At 48.0% G+C, this 19,016-nt stretch overlaps 1 protein-coding gene across 1 annotated transcript in view; it reads right to left on the minus strand.

Annotated features, from left to right (window-relative positions):
• Window positions 1-343: 343 nt before the first annotated feature.
• RXRG (retinoid X receptor gamma) overlaps window positions 344-19,016 on the minus strand; it is a 45,805-nt gene continuing 27,132 nt past the window's right edge. Inside the window, exons 4-10 of the mRNA XM_012745317.2 lie at window positions 17,356-17,535; window positions 10,571-10,731; window positions 10,328-10,457; window positions 9,102-9,234; window positions 7,796-7,887; window positions 6,371-6,476; window positions 344-833 (exon numbers count right to left, since the gene is read on the minus strand). Coding sequence (XP_012600771.1) covers window positions 686-833; window positions 6,371-6,476; window positions 7,796-7,887; window positions 9,102-9,234; window positions 10,328-10,457; window positions 10,571-10,731; window positions 17,356-17,535 — 950 coding nt within the window. The 3' untranslated portion in view covers window positions 344-685. The remainder of the gene's footprint in view (window positions 834-6,370; window positions 6,477-7,795; window positions 7,888-9,101; window positions 9,235-10,327; window positions 10,458-10,570; window positions 10,732-17,355; window positions 17,536-19,016) is intronic.

Genomic DNA, 19,016 nt, shown 5'->3' on the forward strand with positions numbered 1-19,016 from the left:
CCTCTGCAAAAGAAGAGCATCTTCTTTTGGCTTTATGCTCAATTGCCCCCAACCAGAACAAGGTTTTCCTGCTCAGTATTCTTAGAAAAAACAAAAACAAAAACCCAGCTGACTCTGAAAGATTAGTCTCTTCCCAGTGTCTGCCGGGGCTGCCCTGGGGCAAAGCTGGCTACAGTGGTGGGTGGTGCCCATCGACTCAGACTCAGGTGTCCAGCCCTGTGATCTATTGTCTCTGGACCCCAGCCCCGCCCCCACCCCCAACCACCAGCACCCCTCCCCCGCCTACACCCGAGACAACTTCCCTGCAGTGCAATAACACACTCCCTGCGCCAGCAGTGCCGATATCACATATATTATTTTATTGTTTGCTTGTTTGCTTTCCATGGCAAGTGAAAAAATAATTTAAACCAGTTGTATGTACAGAGGCTTGGTTAGTATCCCCAAGAACTTCCAGAAAATCTCCCAGCCCCTTAGATAGCAAAGAAGGGTTACCTTTAACATCTATACGAAACTCCACCTATAAAAGTCTCACATGTAGAAGGTTTTCTTTATTATAAGCATCACATTTGGGGGACAGGGAGGGGGTCGGGGTGGGAGGTGGCGGGAAGTGTGCAGGGCGGGGGTCCACACACACCTGCCCAGGGGCGGTCCCGGGTGGGGGTAGGGAGGCTGCGGCCGCCGGGGCTCAGGTGATCTGCAGCGGGGTCTCCAACATCTCCATGAGGAAGGTGTCGATGGGGGTGTCCCCGATGAGCTTGAAGAAGAAGAGGTGCTCCAGGCATTTCAAGCCGATGGAGCGCAGGGCCGGGAGGCGCAGCAGCAGCTTGGCAAACCTGCGGGAAAGCAAGGGGGCATCAGGGAGGGCGGAAGGGCCCACCTGCCGGCAGGAGGCGGGGCGTGTGGTCTTCTCGACCAATCTGTGGCAGAAGGGCTGGAAGGGGAGAAGAGGCGCTTGGAGAACCTCTAATCCTAGCGAGCTTCAGACACGGGCTAGATGGCTCATCGGTTTTAAAGGCAGAGCTGGAGCCTACAACCCCTTGGGAGCCTCGAATTCTGCTGCCCTGCCCCGGAATTGCCCTTGGCCCTGCTCTCTCACGGTGGCGAAAAGCAAGGACTGGACCGCTGCTGGGGCCTCACGTCACCAACCTTACCAGCTGCTGTCCCTGGCAATTGTCCTGAAGGGTTCCCCGGGCAGATCTTCCAAAGCGCTCAGAACAGAGCACGAGGCGGGCATCGCACGCACAGAAGCTATGACCACGCAGGGTCACCACTAGATGAACATGTTTGAGCACCTGCTGTATGCCCGGCATTGTGATAGGTGCTGGGATAGGAAAATGAGCAAGAGCCGAGGTGGTCCCTGCTCTCAGGAGCCTGCACTTTCCCTCACAGTACAGGTGCGTTAGGCACTGTGACCGCAGTTGCTCCAGCTACCAAGTATTTTGGGGAGACAGAGGACAGGGTCTCACTCTGTTGCCCAGGCTGGAATCAAACTCCTGGGCTCAAGCGATCCTCCCGCCTCAGCCTCCAGAGTAGCTGGGACTACAGGTGTCTGGGTCACCAAATTGGCAGTTTGGTGGGTCACCAAATTTGGCAGTTACCAAATTTTTGTTGCCAATTTGTAACCAACTGTTGCTGAGTTTTATGATCGGCTTCTTAGTCTGTGCTCATCTTTAAGTTGGGAAACGAAAGAAATAGAAAATAGCAGTCCCTGCCCCTGAGGAGCCCAGGTCTGCTGGGGGAGGCGATACATGTACGCGTGCACACACACTGACTCACACGTTCTCATACACACTCACGCTTGCTCACACTCACGTGCACACACAATTCTCTCACCACCACACATACACACATGCACACTTATGCTCACACACTCACTTTCACGTGCCCTCACACACATGCACACTCATTCACACACTCACATGCTCTCACACATGTGCACACACAATGTCACACACTCAACATACACACTCATGCAATTACACACACACTCTCATATACCTCATGTACATGATCTCACATACATATACATGCACACACGCTTGTGCACACTCACACACAACCTCACAAACACACACATGCAAATTCACACTCTCACATGCTCTTACATGCGTATGCACACACACACTCACACGCTCTCACTCTCACACACACACTTTTCTATAACTGAGGACATTCGTTGTGAGATTCACGTAAGGGAGAAAGGCCAGTGTGTGAAAGAATTCATCTCACATCCGCATGTCCTTTTAGGCCCCTCGTTCTGTGACAGTTTTCACTCTGCCTGAGTGGCCCTCTGCATCTCTCCACATCCTTTTTCGCCACTGCAACGCCAGCTCGTTTTTAATGTTACGAAGGCTACTAAAAACTCAGTCGCTCTACTCACAGCTTCCAATTAAAACCACAAGGACCGGCCGGGCGTGGTGGCTCACGCCTGTAATCCTAGCACTCTGGGAGGCCAAGGCAGGAGGATTGCTCAAGGTCAGGAGTTCGAAACCAGCCTGAGCAAGAGCAAGACCCTGTCTCTACTATAAATAGAAAGAAATTAACTGGACAACTAATATATATAGAAAAAATTAGCCAGGCATGGTGGTGCATGCCTGTAGTCCCAGCTACTCGGGAGGCCAAGGCAAGAGGATTGCTTGAGCCCAGGAGTTTGAGGTTGCTGTGAGCGAGGCTGACGCCACGGCACTCACTCTAGCCTGGGCAACAAAGCGAGACTCTGTCTCAAAAAAAAAAATTTTTTTAAAAAAAGCATAAGGACCAAAATCACATGAGTCACTGTGGCCCTAAGTGAGACATTTCTGGTTCGAGTTGGATCTTTACTAAGCATCACATTATTTCATGAAAAAGTTACAAATCAGAATTCCAAGTTTCTTTGATAATGTATACATTTCCATATCCATGCCACATAAAGCTTTAAGGAAATGTAGCACTGTAAGAAAATAAAGTAACATCATCTAATAAAATAGAAATGGCTTCTCTACATGGAAAAATTAAAGGCCTGTGCCAACGCCGACACAAAGCTTCCAAAGCTGTCCATGGCGGAGCACCTGCAGGCGTCTGAACGGCTTCCCCGGGCAGCGAGGAGGTGGATGAAGAGTAGGAGGGAGGGGGCCGAGCTCCTCGTCACGGCTCTAACATTAAAGTTTTGTGGAAGTAGGAAAAGGAAATGACTTCTTTATAAGGTGCAAAGTTAGACCGAGGTTAACTCTGAAAAATTTTTTTTTTTACTCTGAAAATGCCAAAGTTTTACAATCCGCAAAATACTAAATATGCCACAATATTGCTGTCTTTGCTCTGCGCCCTGGGTCTAGAACTGCGAGTAGGGCTAATGGAAATCAACACGCCCATTAATGGCCACAGCCACGGAACTACCATTGCATTCATTCTTCGCTCGCGTGTTGGAAGCAAGCGGGGTTCATGACTTTGACGGCGCCTGCCGTGTGTGCCAGAGGAGGTGCGTGTGAGTTCTGCTCACTCCCGGGTTTTGAGCTCTGCTTTCTGACTAGAGAAAGCCGAATTCGGGCTCTGTGACGTGCACTTCTTAAAAGTGTCCACGGGGTGGCAGCACTCTACCACTGAGAAAACCACCTTGCCCTGCGTGTGCCAGGGTCCCCTTCAACCGTTTCCTGCAAAACAGAGGGGAGCAGCCTTCAGCACACTTACCTGCCTGGTCAGCGACACCCTGATGTCCCTGTTGAACCTCCCATGAACACTTGGTCAGGGCAGTCACCCTCTGTCCAAGCTGTGCTTGGACATACAAGGGGACATACAAGGGACCCAGCCTCTGCCACCTCTCTGAAGTTCCAGGCTCTGCCCTAGTCCAGGCAACCAGTGCTGGCATCTCTCCCCTGGTTCTGGAGGCAGCCCAGGCCCCTGGCAGCCCTCCTCCCAGATAAGGGTCAAGTTCCAAAGTTTTCAAAGTAATACTCATTAGAAACAACTTAAATGTCAACCAGAGGGCAAAGACTAAATACATTAGGATGCATCCACACGGTGAAATATTACAAATCCTTTAAAAATGATAATTTTGTACTTTTCAATAATCTGACAAAATTCCTAGAATGGTTAAGGGGAGAAAAAAACCCAAACTGTATCATTTCATATCTATAAATACATATATCTATGTGTGCATACTGTGTTTCCCCGAAAATAAGACAGGGTCTTATATTTATTTTTCCTCAAGAAGACATGCAAGGGCTTTTTTTTCAGGGGATGTGTTATTTTCCCCTCAAAGCTTCAGCTTGCAGCACGCACAGGATGGCCGGGACCTGACAGAGGGAGCCGACCTTGTTGGTGGGGCTGCCCCCACCTTTCCGGTCACCTCTGGGATAGTAGCTGTCACCATGGGACAGATGAGAAGGGCTGCTCATCTTCTTTACCGCTTGGTGACAAAATGCATGGGTTGTGCAGATGCATGCCCTGCGTAGCCACACCCATCACTAGGTCTTATTTTCGGGGTAGAGCTTATATTGCACAAATGCTTAGAAATCCTGCTAGGGCTTATTTTATGGGTAGATCTTATTTTCGGGGAGACACAGTACATAGATACACAAGGATACTGGAAAGGAATATACCAAAATATTTCGTTTTCATTACCTGCTTTATTTTAAAAGTATTTTTCTTATTTCCTACCAAAGCATGCATTGCTTATATAATTAGGAAAAAAGAGAGTCGGGTTTTTTGTCTGTTTGTTTTTTTTTTTCAAGATAAACAACAGGACCTAGAGCCAGTTCCAGGAAAAGAATGAATATGAGACTCATTATTCATAATGCCCCACACACAACATGTGCTCAGAAACACATCTCATGTGGCTTTAGAGGTGGAAGAATCAGTAGAAAGCATCCAACTCAGGGCTTTCTGTTGACATAACTTGCCCAGGGCTCACCCCTGCCAGTGGACACGCTAATGCTGCAGACAGGTCCTGGCCCCCTGGGCAGGGCTTTCTCAATCTCACCTATTGCAGGTGAAGAAGAGACTTCCAGGTGTTCACCCAAATCTATTCTCTGCTTATTCCGTGGCATACAGCTGGACACATTCTCCAGCCTCCTTTGCAGCTAGCTGGGCCATGAGACTAAGCCGCAGCCAATGGAAGAGAGAGGGAGAGAAAGGACCTCTCCACACCTAGGTCTCACCCATGTGGCCTCGCCTCTCTGCTCCTTCCCCTTTCCTCTTCCATCATCTGTATGCAAAACACGATGTCCGGGTGATGGTAGAGCCACAAGAAGGAAGAGGAGGCTGGGTCCCTGAATGACAGCGTGGAAGAGAGCCACCTCTCTGAACTGACTGGTCACCCAGATTTGCAAGAAAGAAATAAACTCCTATTGTGTCAAATTCCTGACATGTCATAGGTTACTATTACAGCTCTATCTCTCCAACTCATACTCTAGGCCTGCCTATTCATTGCACCAAAGGGCTGAAACCCACCCACTCATATTTGGCCACAGTCTCCAACAAAAAACACAGCTCAGCTGTCACCTCTGGACCACTGACAGATAGTGACTTATGATCCTGGATAGGCAGCTTAATGGAAATTAAACTTCACAGGGAAATAAAAGTCATCAGGGAGAATCAGGAGCATGTAAAATTAACCCCAAAGACAAAACTAATAAGTCTTTAGGTCAGTCTTTTCAGTTTCATTTCCAGTTTTCTATGAGATTTGAAGAACATAGTTTCTCATTTTAATTGCAGTTAGCAGAGAGGGAAGGCTCTTTTGTTTAGCTGTACTTGGGGGCAGCTCATAAGAATATTTTTTTTTAATAACTCATTAATACCTATACTGCCAGATGGCCTCAGAGATCTTTCAGACCAACATCTTTTTTTTCCAAAGGATCTAGAACCTTCTCAGAGGCCACACAGACAGCAGGCTGGGGACCAGGAGCTGCATCTCCTGGCGCCCAAGCCTGTACTTTCTACGGCACGGAAGCTTCCGTGGGGGTGGACCAGAAAGCAACGCAGTCACAGCTCACACACGGGCTCTGTGCAGTCAGAAAGACCTGGTTCGCATCTCACCTCCGCCAGCCCTACGATCTCCTGCAAGTTAGTTTACCTTTCTGAGCTTCCATTCCTTGACAGAAACTGGAGACCACGATTCCCACATTCATTCATTCATTTTCTCATTCATCCAACATTTCAAGATGAAGACTATGCGTTGAGCAGTGCCTTAGGAGCTGGCGCTAGAGTGATGGACAGTGAAAAGGCAGACAAGACCTCTGGCTTCGTGGAGTTAACATTTTCATGGCTTTCAGCTTGTCGTGGAGACTAAATAACATTTGGAAACATCTAAACAGTGCCGGCTGCACGCCAGGTGCTCAGTAAAAGGAGAGTGGGGGTAGCTGCTGCTGTTATTCCCATTCTTCCAGCACTCTCTCACCTGCCTGGTTGTTCCGGATACTTCTGCTTGGTGTAGGCCTCGAGGGTGGCATAAACCTTCTCTCGCAGGGTCTCCACCTCGGAGGGGTTGGACAGGCCCTTGGCATCTAAAAGAGATGACCGATCTAGCCTCTGTTTGCACGCCCTCCCACCAACGCCGTCCCTGATCCCTGCGGCCGCCTCCCCTGGCGTTATCAGAGACGCCCTGGATGGGGACAGCGGTGACATAAACGAAGCTGGGCGTTTGTGCCCGACAGCGCTCCTTTCCGTGCCCGATCTACCCGACAAACTCTTGGGGCAAAGGTTTTTACACTTCGTTAACAGCCAGATGCACCCACCACTGGCTCCAAGGAGGAGAAGTTTTATTTTATCCAGGCCATTCTAGAAATATCGCCTTCATGCATTTACTGAGTGTCAACTACATACACATGGACCGAGTAAGGAGATGAGGCACAAAACGTGAATTGACCCTGTGTCGGTGGACTGACCGCTTAATTCAGGAGATAAAGCAGGTGCCTCCCTCACTACGTAATTCTGAAGGCCCGTCTGTCCTGGCCCACAGCAGCATTTGATGAGGCTGACCACTGCCTCCTTCTGCAAACACTCTTCCCCTGGGCCTCCAGGGCACTGCTCTTCCGGCTGTCTCCCTACCCCACCGACTACTCCTCAGGCTCCTTTGCTGCCTCTTCTTTCCCTTGACGTCTGGCTGCTGGCGGGCCCCAGGGCTCAGTCCCCGGCCCTTGTTTCTGCACTATCTTCATCTCCACCCCAGATGCCCCCACCCAGCCTGGCGGCCTTACATGCTGGGTGGAGGCTGACGGCTCTCCGATGTTAACCTCTGGCCCTGGCTTCTCCCCGGAAGTCCAGACACGTGCAGGCAGTTGCTTCCTGGACAGCTTCTCTCTGATGTCTACAATCTGTCTCCAGTTTTAATGTCCAAAGACCAAATCCTGCTTGCTCCCTACCCACCCTCAGAATCTGCTCCCCCTGGAGTTTTTCCCACCTCGATAAATGAGAACTTCATCTTGCCAATTGTTCAGGAAAACCAAAAAACCGTGAGAGTTATTTTTAACTCCCCTATTTCTTCTGTATCCTGTATCCGATCCATCAGCAAACCCCAGTGGCTTTGCCTAGAAATGCACCCAGGCTCTGACCACTTTTCACCGCCTCCTCCACTACCATCCTAGGCCACTGTCATCTCTCAGCCTCCCTACTTGCCCCCAAACACGTGCATTCAAAACATTTTTCTAGATGGCTCTAGCAGCAGATGCCATGAATGCTTGACTCTCTGTGCCCTCCTGGTTTCCTGGCCCTGCCTTCTCTGTCTCTCAGCTGAGCTAGAGGACCAAACACTACTGTAGCACTGGCGTCCAGCCACGGAGGAGGGCTGGACACCATGCAGGCCCTGAGGTGGAACGGCAGTCACCTGGGTTAAACAGCACGATGGCTCGCAGGCACCCCAGCTCTGACTTGTCCATCTGCATGTCCTTCATCTTGGACACCAGCTCGGTTAGAACTCTGTTCACAGGAGACAAGGGCAGGTCATGAGAAAAGCGTGAGTGCTAGGCCAAAGACCGATAAAATGGATTCAACCAATATTTTTTAGGTACCCACTCTGTTTTCCAGACGATGCACCAGGTACTAGGGGTATGGAAGTGAGTAAGATGCAGTCCCTCGGTGCAAGGAACTTACAGTTTGTTTAAAGAAACAGACACAGAAACAGCAAGCAGCAATGCAACGTCCAGTGAAAGTAACTGGCACGAACAAAGTCCAAGGGTGCAGGAAGGAGGAAGCAGTGAACTCTGAGCAGGGGCCGGACAGGCACCGTAGAAGACTTGGGAATTAGAAATGCAGCCAGCAAAGCCCGGCGAGGGCATTGCTTGTCCAGAGGAACACAGCAGAGGGCAGCAGTCAGCGACAGGGAGAACCTCCAGGCACCATGAGGGGGACAGAGTCATTCCAAAGCCCATCCTGGCCTCTACATGGAGCATGCAGAGGAAAGGGCAGGCAAGGAGTGGGGGCGTCTTAGGTGGACGTGCACAGGGCCCAAGAAGACCATCTGGAGGTAGGAAGGAGCCCTGGGGCCCTGGCATTGGACAGAGAGACGACTTTCAACTTTCCTTTCCTCCTTACCAGCTCTCCATCTTCTCACCCGCAAGTCAGTAATCTATTCATTTCATCCGCCTCTTTAAATCGACGGCTTAATTTTCCGTTGGCACCATTTGAGGCATAGTGCCTGGGTGTCACTGCCTGTTCGAGATTGGTCTACTCCCACTGCAAGCCTGCCCCTGATTATACAGAGTCCCGCGTAAACCTGAGCCCATTCTCCCTGGCCTCCTAAGGACAGATCCCGAACCCCTCCCCCATCCCTGGCCCCTGGCATAGGCAGTTGACCCTCCCCACCCCCAGCTCACTAGTGAATGTCAACGACCCAATCTCTTCTTTGGAAACCCATAGGGATAACAGGGTCTCCCTCTGCCCAGCAACCGTGCTAGTCTCTGACTGGTTCTAGCCTGTTGTGATCTCAACCTTTCTTTTATTCCCCCTCTCAATCCCCAGGTTTATATTTTCATGTATTTAATGGTCTCTGCATAGCCATGTGCAACCGTTTGGGCTGCCCATCCGACATCCCAGCACTACCCAGAGGTTCATGCCTACATGTGAATTCATGTGTACACACATGTGTACACACATGTGTACACACACACACAGAGGGAGCAGAAGGGAGACACCTGTCAAAGATGGAGCCGACGCCAGCGCTGTGGGCACTGCTCCGGTGGACGTGTAAACCCGTGGCCAGAAGGATGCCGTCCTGCACGGAAACCGACCGGTGGGAGAAAGAGGCAATCAGCAATTCATTCCACCCTGCAAGGATAAGGAGGAGGCCTTGAGGGAAAACAGACCACATTCTTGCTTCCTTGATAATCATCCAACGCATGTATCATTATCCCATGTAGTACAAGCAGCACTGAAAATCTAGGGAGGTTAGGAATTAGCTCAAGACGACACGGCTAATTAGTGAAGAACCAAAGGATAAGACTGGGGTCTCCTGACTTATGGCTGTGCACGTCCCCCACTGCCTCTCAGGGGCAGCCCAGAATGACAGCTTGAGGACAAGGGCTCTTTTTTTTTTTTTTTTTTTAAATCAGTCAACAAATATGGATTGAACATTTAGCAGATAATAGTCACTGTGTTAGCTGCCATGGTGGATAAAGCCAATATACCTTGCAGTCTCTGCCCCCGGGACCTGACAACCTAGTTTTATTTCTTTGGCATTGTCTAGTAACACCCAACACAGTATGCAGCTTTCAGTCGACACTCAGTGATTGCTCATTATCTAACAAGGATGAATGAGTGGACTGCTTCCCAATGCTCAGCAGATCTTCGTGAAATTTCCCTGCTGGCTCGGTGACAAAGAGGAGATATGGCACATGTCAACGGACTGCACAGTGTCCCAGAAATAGGGAGCAAGGGAGAATATAGCACACGGCATCTTAAAATAGAAAGAGACCTTGGAATCCATCTAGTATAAGCTGGAGCAAAAATCTTTGGTTTCTCTATCTCACCTGTGAAATGGGAATATCTGTATTTGCCAATTTCACTACCTTAATGAAGCACTGCTTCAAATTATCCCCAATAAAAGTGACTTAACAGTCTTTGAAAATTAAATGCAAATTATAAAGCCATGGTAAAATTTGCATGGAAAAAGAGTCCAGGCCCTCCATTAGCAATGTTTCATTTGGGAAGGAAAGTTTTTGGGGAGGGCTATCCAAATGTAAGAGCCTACAAATAAACATAACAAAGAACAACTGTGGATAGGGTTATCTTATTGCCAGCATGGTACCCAGCTGGGATGGGTGGTAGCTCCATTCGGTCACTCATTTTAAGATCCCAACAGTAATTGCAAAATGGCAGCCCAGGTTATTGTCCCAAGAAAAAGGAAGTCCATATGCTTTACCTGCCCGGAGCAGAATGACCTGGTCTTCCAAAGTGAGATCAGAGAAGTGGGGAATACGCTTGGCCCATTCAACAAGGGTGAAAAGCTGCTTATCGGCAGCATGACATATGTTAGTAACAGGGTCATTCGTCTGAAAAAGGGACAAAGTACTGTGAGTGTCAGGTTCTGGGCTCTAATATACATCCCATCTCCGGCCCCACCCAAGAATTGGAAGGTGGATGGAGATCTCAGACCACCACGTACCGAGTTCTCCATGTTCATGTCACCATAGGATTCTGTCTTTGGTTCAACGGCAAGTTCGGCTTCTAGAATCCTCTCCACGGGCATGTCTTCATGGCCGCCACTGGCACATTCCACCTCACTCTCAGCTCGCTCCCGGCTCCTCTGCCTTTCTTCTTGCACAGCTGACATGCAGCAGGACATGCCGAGGTTACTACAATGCCCAGGAAAACTGCAGGAAACTCACTTACCTACCTACACCTCGACTTCCTCATCTGTAAAATGAGGATCGCTGTGGTCCTGAGTCAGGGATATTGCAGTGTTGACGGATGAAACAAGGAAAGCAAAGCTATATGCATATGCCCGTGCAGGACTAGGTGTTTCTTAGTCCATATTCTTTCCAATGTATGATGGTGACCATGCTAAGTTTGCATCTGAAGCTTTAATAAACTCCAATTCCACCCTTTTTTCTAATAAGGCACTATCTCCTTGCTATCCTTGCAGTCACCTACACATCTTCCTTTACCTGCTGCTTCTAAAAAGCTGTGAGCATGAAATAGTTAAGCAGCAAGCCTACTCCTTTAAAAACTCCTTCTGTCAGATCCTATGCATCATCCTTGGCATTCACGTCCCATTAGGTCTGCCCCTCGTGCACCAGCCTGAACACAGCGTCACCTGATCTGACTTGTCAGGGAGGATCTTCAGGGAGCCAGCTGTGGGTATTCAGTGAAGTGAAGGGGTGGAGGGATGTCACCTAGATGACATTTCAGAATCAGCGGCTGATTTTGGAGGTGGGGGAGGGTACCCAGGCAAAGGTGTAGGCTGGAATTAGCTCAGCCTCCCCCAAACTTAGAGTTTTCATCAAGGTTCACTGTCAACTCTCAGAACATCTGGGCTTGCACTTTAGGATGTAAGACAGACTCCCTCCCACCCCCGCCTTCCCAATTCTGCCCTCTTCATTGGGAGAATAGTCTCTGTTGGGTTAGTTTCCATCCTCTAGAAGGCCATGGTTTCCCTCTTATTCCCAGCAGCAATAAGCAGAATTCAATATTAGCACACATTTATTCTTTTATATCCCAAGAGTCAAGAAAATTGCCCTGTAAGCAGATGACTAGCCTGAAACTCAGTGACAGCCACTCCGTTAGCAAGTCCTACCTCCCAGCTTCTCTGCTTTCCTCCCCAGAGTCCACTTGCAAACACGCCTCCTACTCTCTGGGGTGGTAATGAGCCACGTGGCTGCAGAATGGACTGAGCCAGGGGCTGGACACCTAGCTCACCACGCCAGCAATGTTACTGGTCTCACCAGGTAGGTTGGAGAAGGGCACGGCAGCAGAAACACAACTTATGCACCAAAGTCTAATAGCGTGGTGCTGAAAAGCCTCAAGAAGAGAATGGCATTGCGTGGTTGGGAGAGCAGCAGAGAAGGTAGGAAGGAAGGAGAAAGGAAGAAAGGAAAGAGAAAACAAGGCAGGCGGGGTGAGGAAGAGAGGAAACAAAAGGGGGACAGATCAGAGAGGAGAAAATAGGAGAAGAGCAAAAGACATGTAACTTGGAATCAAAGAAATCTTTCTCAAGATGTAGCTCTACCATTTACCTGCTAAATGACATTGGACGTATCCCTTAGCCTATTAAGCCTCAGTTTCCATATCTGTAAAGCAGGGATTGTAGTATTTAACCTAAGTGGTTTTGTGGGGATTAATGAAATAATTATTAAAAATTCAATAAAAAACAGCTCATTTCTCTGTCTCTTTTTACCCCCCTGGGCTTGTCTCTCCCTTTTTGGCTTCTTCTCCACTCCTCTTGTTTCTCTTCCTCTTTCTGTTTCACCCTTACTTTGTGTTCACTCTGTCAGTCTTCATTTACTGACAACATATAGAAACTATAGCAGTATTTTTATTGGAACTAACCAATGAGCACACATGTGCACAGAGGGAAATAAAACCCAGTGGAAATCAAGCCGGAGGAGGGGAGAAGGGGATAGGCAAAAACCTACCTAAGGAGTACAATGAACACTATCTGGGTGAAGGGCAAACTCATAACCCTGACTCAAGCATAACAAAATTGATACATGCAACCAAAAACATTTGTACTGCTGTAATATTTTGAAATTAAAAAAAAAAAAATTTAAATATGTATTTTTATGTAGTTGGATTTATAGCTAAAGTTGACTGCTTCTTGTATTACTTTTTTATAGGTAGGCTAATGGGCTTCTATTTGTCTTGATTTTAAAAATTGAGGGAGGCTGGGCATGGTGGCTCATGTCTGTGATCCCAGTGCTTTGGGAGGGCGAGGCAGGAGGATTGCTTGAGGCCAGGAGTTCAACATCAGCCTGGGCAATATAGCAAGACCCCATCTCAACAAAAATTAAAAAATAAATTAGCCAGGCATGGTGGCACATGCCTGTAGTTCTAGCTACTCAGGAGGCTGAGGTGGGAGGATCATTTGAACTCAAGAGTTTGAGGCTGCAGTGACTTGTGATCATGCTACTACTGTACTCCAGCCTGGGCAAGACCATGTCTCGAAAGAAAGAAAAGAGAGAAAGAAAGAAATAAAGGAGGGAAGGAAGGAGGGAGGAAAGGAAGGAGGGAGGGAGGGAAGGAAGGAAGGAAAGAAGGAAGGAAGGAAGGAAGGAAGGAAGGAAGGAAGGAAGGAAGGAAGGAAGGAAGGAAGGAAGGAAGGAAGGAAGGGAGGGAGGGAGGGAGGGAGGGAGGGAGGGAGGGAGGGAGGGAGGGAGGGAGGGAGGGAGGGAGGGAGGGAAGGAAGTCGATCTGAGGGAAAGCAAACGAAGTTAAGTTTTATTTGTGGCCCTCAATCAATTTCTTCTACAGACTAGTAACAAGGAAAATAACCTTCAAGCTTCAAAGGAAATAACCTCAGCTTCAGGGAATTAGATTTTAATTTCAACTTTGCCATTAATTGAGCAACCTTTTGCTACTCACTTTTCCTCTCTATGCCATAAATCTCACTGCCATAAATGAGGAGTCACAACCTGCTATTGGAGGACACCTTGTATTTGGCAGACGGTCTGAGCCACTCTGCTGCATACATCAGGGGACAGCTCAGGACTCTCGGTTGATCTAAAATCATGCCAGACTCCTGCTTATAACAGGATTCTATCCATTCCTCCAACATATGTTTATTGTGAATGTATGACAATAGCCAATATTTACAGAGCTCTTTCTCTGTGTCACGGATTACACTCAACAACTTATACAGATTATATTGTGTTTAATCTTCACGATAACCCTCTGAGTACTCTCAGCCACACAGAAGCTAGGTCACCTGCCTGTGGCCACAGAGGTAGACAGGGGTGGAGACAGCATGCAAAGCCCCAGTGGCTGCCTCCAAGTGCTGGGCTCGTGAATTAACAATGACCACCCAGGGCTCAGAAGGATGCCAATGCTGCCCACGACGGGCTCAGAGAGACTCGTTTCTCTAGTCTTGAAACCACATACACATGACCAAAAATCATGGAAATAGACTTCCTCAGAATTCCCGAGGTGGCCTGGGAGTCAGAGGGTCCCAATCCTGTATGATGAGGTCTGCCACTTGCTTGCTTAGGCTTAAGCTTGGGCAGGTAGGTCCCTGCCTCTTTGAACCTCTGTCTCTTCTTGCAGGAAATGGATGCGTTACATCAGAGAACAGCAAACGGCCGTTCCAGCTTTAACATTTTGTGTCCTAAAAGGGCAACAGGTCCCGGCCCCTGGTCCCAGGCAGGTGAATTCTGAGCCCAGCTCCAGGCCACCTCTGTCTAGCTGTGTAATTCCCGTAGCCTCTCTCAGTTCTCTGCTCCAGGACATAATTATTCTTGTCTTCAAAAAAGTGTCCAAACTGAGCCCCAAATTCTGGAGATCAAGGCCAGAAATGAGGGAGGTGGAAGGAAAGGCTGTCCAGGGGCCTTTTGAAGGAGGCCCTTCCTGCAGTGAGAAGAGGAACCGATTCAATTTTTCACCTTCTCTTTGGCAGAGTAAATGGTACAACCTCTTTAGAAATTTCTCTAAGAGCTCCCTTCCCCTTCCTTATGTTTACTCCTTATGTTTACTCCTTTTCATCACTCCTGTTTCTCCACATTCTTTTTAAAGAACATAGGAGCAAAAAACTGGGTCCAATATGCTATTAAAGTACCAGGTTAGATTTAAAAGAAGAGCTGCCCGGTCTCTTAAAATTCACACTTTCCTATTTTACTTCCTTTTTCTTTTCTTTTCTTTTTTTTTAATGAAAGAGCCGCACTGCCCACCATTTGGTCTGTTGACCACTCTGATCGTAACTGAGTGAGGGACACTCGGCTTGAGTTGTAAGAGGTAAATTAGACTAACCATAAAGAAGTAGAAATGACGGCTTCTCTAACTGCGGCCATTCACCTTCCTTTAACTCAATGTCATGTGCTTAATGAAAATTGCTATTTTTCTAAGTCAACTTGAAACGTATCTGTTCGGGGTGGTGGTGGGGGGGAAATGACCCCTGCAGCCACTATGCTCTAGCTGATAGGGGACATAGTCGGTGGTCATTAATTTCATGTTTTGACAATCATGGTGTAGGAAACTACGAGAAGTATCAATTCTATCCTGATCGGAAGGAGACAGCCTTCACCAGCAGATGTTTCACATCATGTGTTCCAATCTCTAACATCATTGATCCCTCTGCCATGGCAACTGGGACATGAGCGCAAAGTAGCTACCCAGTTAATACTCAATGAATGAAGGAGTCATTTTTAGGAGCGCCTGCGTTTCTAAGACTTCTGATTTCAGCATTCAGTGTAAAGCATTCCTTCAACAATTTATTAAATGGCTATCATGTGCTAGTCACTGGTGATACAGCAGTGAAAGGAAAGCAGAGAAACCCATGACTTTATGGATTCAGACAGAAAGCAAGATAAACAAATGTGGAAACCCTTGCCTTTGTGGATACAGACAGTAAACAAGATAAATAAGTGTGTTAGATAGTGATAAATGCTGTAGAAAAGAGACAAGGAAAGGTTGGGGGCAGCTGATCCAATTTACAGTGTAGCCACAAGGCTTTACTGTAAAGAGGTCAACTGAGTGGAGATCTGCAGGAAGAGAAGAAGTGAGCCATGCAGACACCTGGGAAGAAAGCATTCTAGACGCACAGCAAGTGCAAAGGCCCTGAGGCCCTGAACATGCCTGGTGGGTTTGAGGACCAGCAAAGAGGCCAGGAAGGCTGGAGCAGAGACAAAGGGGCCCCCAGACCATGTACAGCTTTGAAGTCCTGACAAAGATTTTTGCCTCTTTACTGGGTGAGAAGGGTTCTGGTGAAGGAACAGCTTTACCTGACCCACTTGTTCAAAGCCTCACTCAGCTGCTCTGCCAAGAAGACACTGTAGAAAGGCAATGATGGGAGCAGGGAGGTGTCTTAGGATGCTGTTTGGATTATTGCAAAAAATATAGGTGGCTCTGATGAGGGTGGTGGTAGTAACAGTGGTGAAACATGGACAGATTCTGCACCTATTCTGCAGAAGAAACAAGATTTCCTCACCCGCGGCATGTGGTGTGTGAAAGAAAGAGGGGATTCCCAGGTCTTTGGTCTGAGCAACTGAAAACTGGAACAGCCATTCCCTGAGCAGCAGGAGACTGTGCGGGGGGCAGGCTGGGCTGCGGGGCAGCTGCCAGGAGCTCAGATTTGAGTCCGTGGGTTCTGAGATTGATGTTAGATGTCGGAGCAAGGGCCGCCCTTGCTTCCTTCACACCCTGGCAAGACAGGAGACGCGAGACCTGGGTCTGTCTACCCATCGCCTGCCTTTGGCACCTGGGAAAACTCCCCTCCCCTCTCTGAGCCTGTGTCCTCATCTGTAGGGGCTTGCAGTTGATTAGGAGATTCTGAAAGGCCACCTCTATCTCGACCTGTTGAGACTGCAAGAATATTTCTTTTTCCTGTTGGTGGCATTCCCTCTTAGCAGGGGCACAAAGAACCTGTTCCCTCACGGGTCCTTTCAGTCTGACTCCCCCTCCTCACAGAAAAGAAATTCCTCAAGAACGAGGAGGCCACTGGAACCAACTGAACCCCTCGTTGCTATCTCCTAGACAGGGGCAGGACCTCCTCGCTCTCGATCTGTTAAAATTCACCACTAACACCGTGTACCTGCTTGAGTTCCCTAGTTAATTAACTGCCCACTTCAATTTATTTGTGTTACACAGTGGAAAGACTTTTCCATCTTTTAAAGGAACAGAAAGTACTTTCAGATTTCTTTTTCTCTGACACTAGAATAGAGCAGCTAACCCACACTATAAAGTATGTACCCGTTTAAATGCACAATGGTCATCGCTCTGAACGAGAAGGCCAGGTCTGTCGGACCTGCGTGATGCCGGCGATACCAAAAGAGGGTGGAATATAACAATACGAAAGAATTTATAGCACGCCAAGTTTATAAAAGCCCCGCAAGTGAAAACAAATCTGCAGCTTTTCCCCATAGTGAGTTCTAGGATTGGAGGGGAGACGACAGCTCTCTCCGAAGGTCAGTCTGACGTCCCACTGGTAGAGCAGGACACAGGACCCTAAAACCTTGGCTCCCAGACTTGCTGCCTGGCAGTTGGAGGCAAAGGGAGAGGGTCCAATCTGAGGGCCACCATCTGGGCTCCAGGAGAGGATGGGTGAACAGGGAAGAGGAAGACGCCTTCTGCCCTCTTTGCCCTGGAGATACACATTTCTGATGGCGACGGGACATTCAGTTGCAACACCTGAGCAATCACGGTACACAAAGTCATCCTGACCTCTCTTTCAAACTTCTCGTTCCCACACAGTCCAACCCAGCAGAGCTGTCTCCCATGCACCTGTCTCCCGTGGGGGCGCCTCACCTTCCCTCTTCATGCCCATGACAAGGCACTTCTGATAGCGGCAGTACTGGCAGCGGTTGCGCTGACGCTTGTCGATGAGGCAGTCTTTATTATCCCGACACGTGTAGATGAGGTCTTTCCTTATGGTTCTCTTGAAGAACCCTTTGCAGCCTTCACAGCTGTACACCCCGTAGTGCTTTCCTGGTGATAAGAAAAGAACATTCCATAGATGGTTCTTGTGTTTATTTGCATCTGTCATTCAGAAGAACCCCTTGGCTCTCCCCAGGGAAACAGGCAACATCACCTGGGCCCTGGGATAGAAAGCAAATGATGACTCGCAGAGAATGCAGGCTCGATCACAGGAACCAAACTAAGAGTGAATATACTTTTCCTTGTGTCTTCCCTTTATTTTACTAATTCCACATAGCACTATTAGAAAATTCCTGACCTAAGATTTTGCTTGCATTTTTTTTTTCAAGGTAACTCTTGGGTATGGTTAAACAAATGCTCTGCCTCACTTTGAGATATTAGTGTACATAATAAATAAAAATATGCATGCTGGTCATATGTTACCCAGCAGGAAAAGAACCTCAGCTTAACTAATATTTCTCCATAATTGAGGCCCAAGGTCACAGGAAACCCACTTAAAATTATTATCCTTTACCATAAACTATGAACAGAATCCTGAGTTATACAATTTTAAGTGTTATTGCCTGTTAAGGAAATAAATCAGTATATGATCTTCATATCATAATATGACGCTCAATCTTGAGACACGACATAAAAATCTGATAGAAGGTGATTTTTCCTGATCATGAATAATCTAGTGCGTGTTTCATTGTCCTTCTTACCCGCTCCACACTTCCAGTTCTCAGTGGCCCCAGGTAGGGGTGGCTCGTTCGTGTCAGGAGAGCCACCATGTCCATCACTCATAGACATGACCGAATCACAATACTCTTTCTAAGTGAAAATCTCAGGGCTGCACACCAGGCAGCTATGCCTGATTAATTGAAAGTGTGGGACTTGAAAAATATAAGAAATCACCCAAAACATATATAGGTCTGATTCTCGAATGTAATGTGTGATGCTGTTGAACTACACACCTGACATGTTTTATTCAGGTTCCCAGCATCCCAGCAGTTCGCATTTCAGAGGAAGCCACCCTAAGGTGAAATGCCACTGGAGGTGGCCTGCCCGAGGAAAAGTCTCTGCCTAATTAATTGACCACGCTAATTGACTGAACTCACAGCAATGATAAACACGGGATTTTATCCTCGGCCCCGAAAAACCTAATGCTCTCAGCTCTGAAATATTTGTCTTAGAGAAACAAGGCACCAATTTGTCAACTGTGTGACACAGTCGTTTCTGTGGCTTTTCGATATATGAATGAGCCTCCCAGACTTTCAACTAAAATAACCAGAGCAGAGAGAACGCTCTGTCGGCCTGAGGCCAGCATTCTGCTAAGGCAATGGCCAAGTCTGCATGCTTTGGAAAGGACTTTTTGAGAGCAAACATAGAGCTACTAAGTCATATAGCTAAATAAGTTCCGGGCACCTGGGACTTTCAATGGCATGACACTCTGTAGTGGCTTTGGTGACAATAAGAGGATGAGGAAATAGTCTTCGGCCGTCGTGGACAGCTGTAGAAAAGAAAAGAACTTCCCCATCTTCTCATTCTTCAGA

Source organism: Microcebus murinus, chromosome 2 (genome assembly GCF_040939455.1).
Source record: "Microcebus murinus isolate Inina chromosome 2, M.murinus_Inina_mat1.0, whole genome shotgun sequence".
NCBI classification, from domain to species: Eukaryota; Metazoa; Chordata; class Mammalia; order Primates; family Cheirogaleidae; genus Microcebus; species Microcebus murinus.